The sequence below is a fragment of the Medicago truncatula genome, chromosome 3 (assembly GCF_003473485.1).
Source record: "Medicago truncatula cultivar Jemalong A17 chromosome 3, MtrunA17r5.0-ANR, whole genome shotgun sequence".
Classification (NCBI taxonomy): Eukaryota; Viridiplantae; Streptophyta; class Magnoliopsida; order Fabales; family Fabaceae; genus Medicago; species Medicago truncatula.
The window spans coordinates 43,377,979-43,379,505 of record NC_053044.1 but is presented as its reverse complement, the minus strand read 5'-3'; the positions used below and the strand labels follow the sequence as shown (position 1 = coordinate 43,379,505).

Here is a 1,527-nt window from a genome sequence, read left to right as displayed (position 1 = left end):
TTTCTAGTAACACTTTCGTCTTTTATCTTTTTTTTTTGTCCCAATTTAGTTCTTTATGTTTTAAAATTGGCACACAAAAAAAGATAAAGGACTAAAGTGTTACCTAAAATTAAGTTAAAGGACGAATTGTGTAATTATGCCAATAATTTTTGATATAAATATAGAGTTAAAGCAGCACATCATATACTGTGTTTTCAACCCCTTAGGAGAGATCACTATCATCTCACCAATCACAAACCAATCCATTTGATCATGTCTTCCATAGTCCACAATTATTCTTGGGAAACATATTGTGCCCTTTTGGATGAAGATGAGGTAAGATTTTATCAGACCTTAGAACAAGTGCACATTGGGGATTATATTTGTATTAAGGTTCGTGTTAGACACGAACTATGTGTCAATCCCCCAAAATATCCTTCTTTAATATTACCATTTGATTGGGTTTTTTATGCGCAAACCATGTTTGTACCTTATCATGAATTTCATCAAAATAGTCTATTATACATGCAAACTTATTTTTCTAATGCTATCATCCCATATGATGCGATGTACTCATGCATGCCACATGTAATGACATATATTGATAATGTACGAAACTCTTACCCCAATCCTCATTATGAAAGTCCCCGAATTCGTGTGCTCCCTTTGGTTTTGGATATTTCTGTTCGAATGTTATTTGAGAATCATAATGATTTTGTCACCAACATGGCTGTGTTGGTCAACACAATGGGAGAGACCCAATTTGTTCCTGCAACAAAGGAGGCTATTGAATCCCTTGAAAAGGTGAAGGTAGAAGATTGTGACACCATGAAAATGTGTGTTATCTGTCAAGTTGAGTTCAACCTTGGCATGGAGGTTACAAAAATGCCTTGTGATCATCTTTATCACCATGAATGCATTGTGCAATGGCTAGAAACTAGTCACATGTGCCCAATGTGTCGTCACCCCTTGCCTACTTCAACTGGTGGTTGATTAAACATTGTTATTGGATTAAAATCTAGTTATTTAAGTTTGTTTTAATAAGAGATAATTTTGCGGTGCGTGCCAACATAGTTGACATGTCTTACATCTCATTCATATGATGTTCTGTACTCTATTTTTTGTATTAAAAGAAGTTTTTGTTTTGTTTGAAAAAAAAATGTCTTTATTGAAATTCAAAGTATTGTACTCTATGATTTTCTTAATTAATAAATTGATAAAAAAAAAAATTAGAATAAGTTGACAGATTTTTTTAATTGAGCGTATCCATATATATGTATGTCTCTTTTCCAAACAATAATTAAAATCATAATTTGTCATTGGGAGAGTCTAGCCTTTACGATAAATCTATCAATAAAACACACATTATCATTTGAAATACTTATATTTCACCATTAGTTCTTTTATTTTTGAAGATTATAAAGTCGAAACTCACCTAAAATATGGAGAATTGAATAATTATGAGTTCAAATCGACACTTCAACATATCCAACGTTCACACAGTTCTTTTCGTTATTCATTGTACTTATACAATAATTCTTGTTTAAC

General features: G+C 31.8%; 1 protein-coding gene across 1 annotated transcript; it reads left to right on the top strand.

Moving 5' to 3' along the window:
• Window positions 1–570: 570 nt before the first annotated feature.
• Window positions 571–972, top strand: LOC11427807 (E3 ubiquitin-protein ligase RNF181). Its single transcript, XM_003601987.3, has one exon. The coding sequence runs from the start codon at window positions 571–573 to the stop codon at window positions 970–972; it is 402 nt and encodes a 133-aa protein (XP_003602035.3).
• The last annotated feature ends 555 nt before the right edge of the window (window positions 973–1,527 follow it).

Excerpts from the sequence above, each read along its gene's own strand:
- LOC11427807 (XM_003601987.3), top strand. The coding sequence starts at position 571 with ATGACATATATTGATAATGTACGAAACTCTTACCCCAATCCTCATTAT.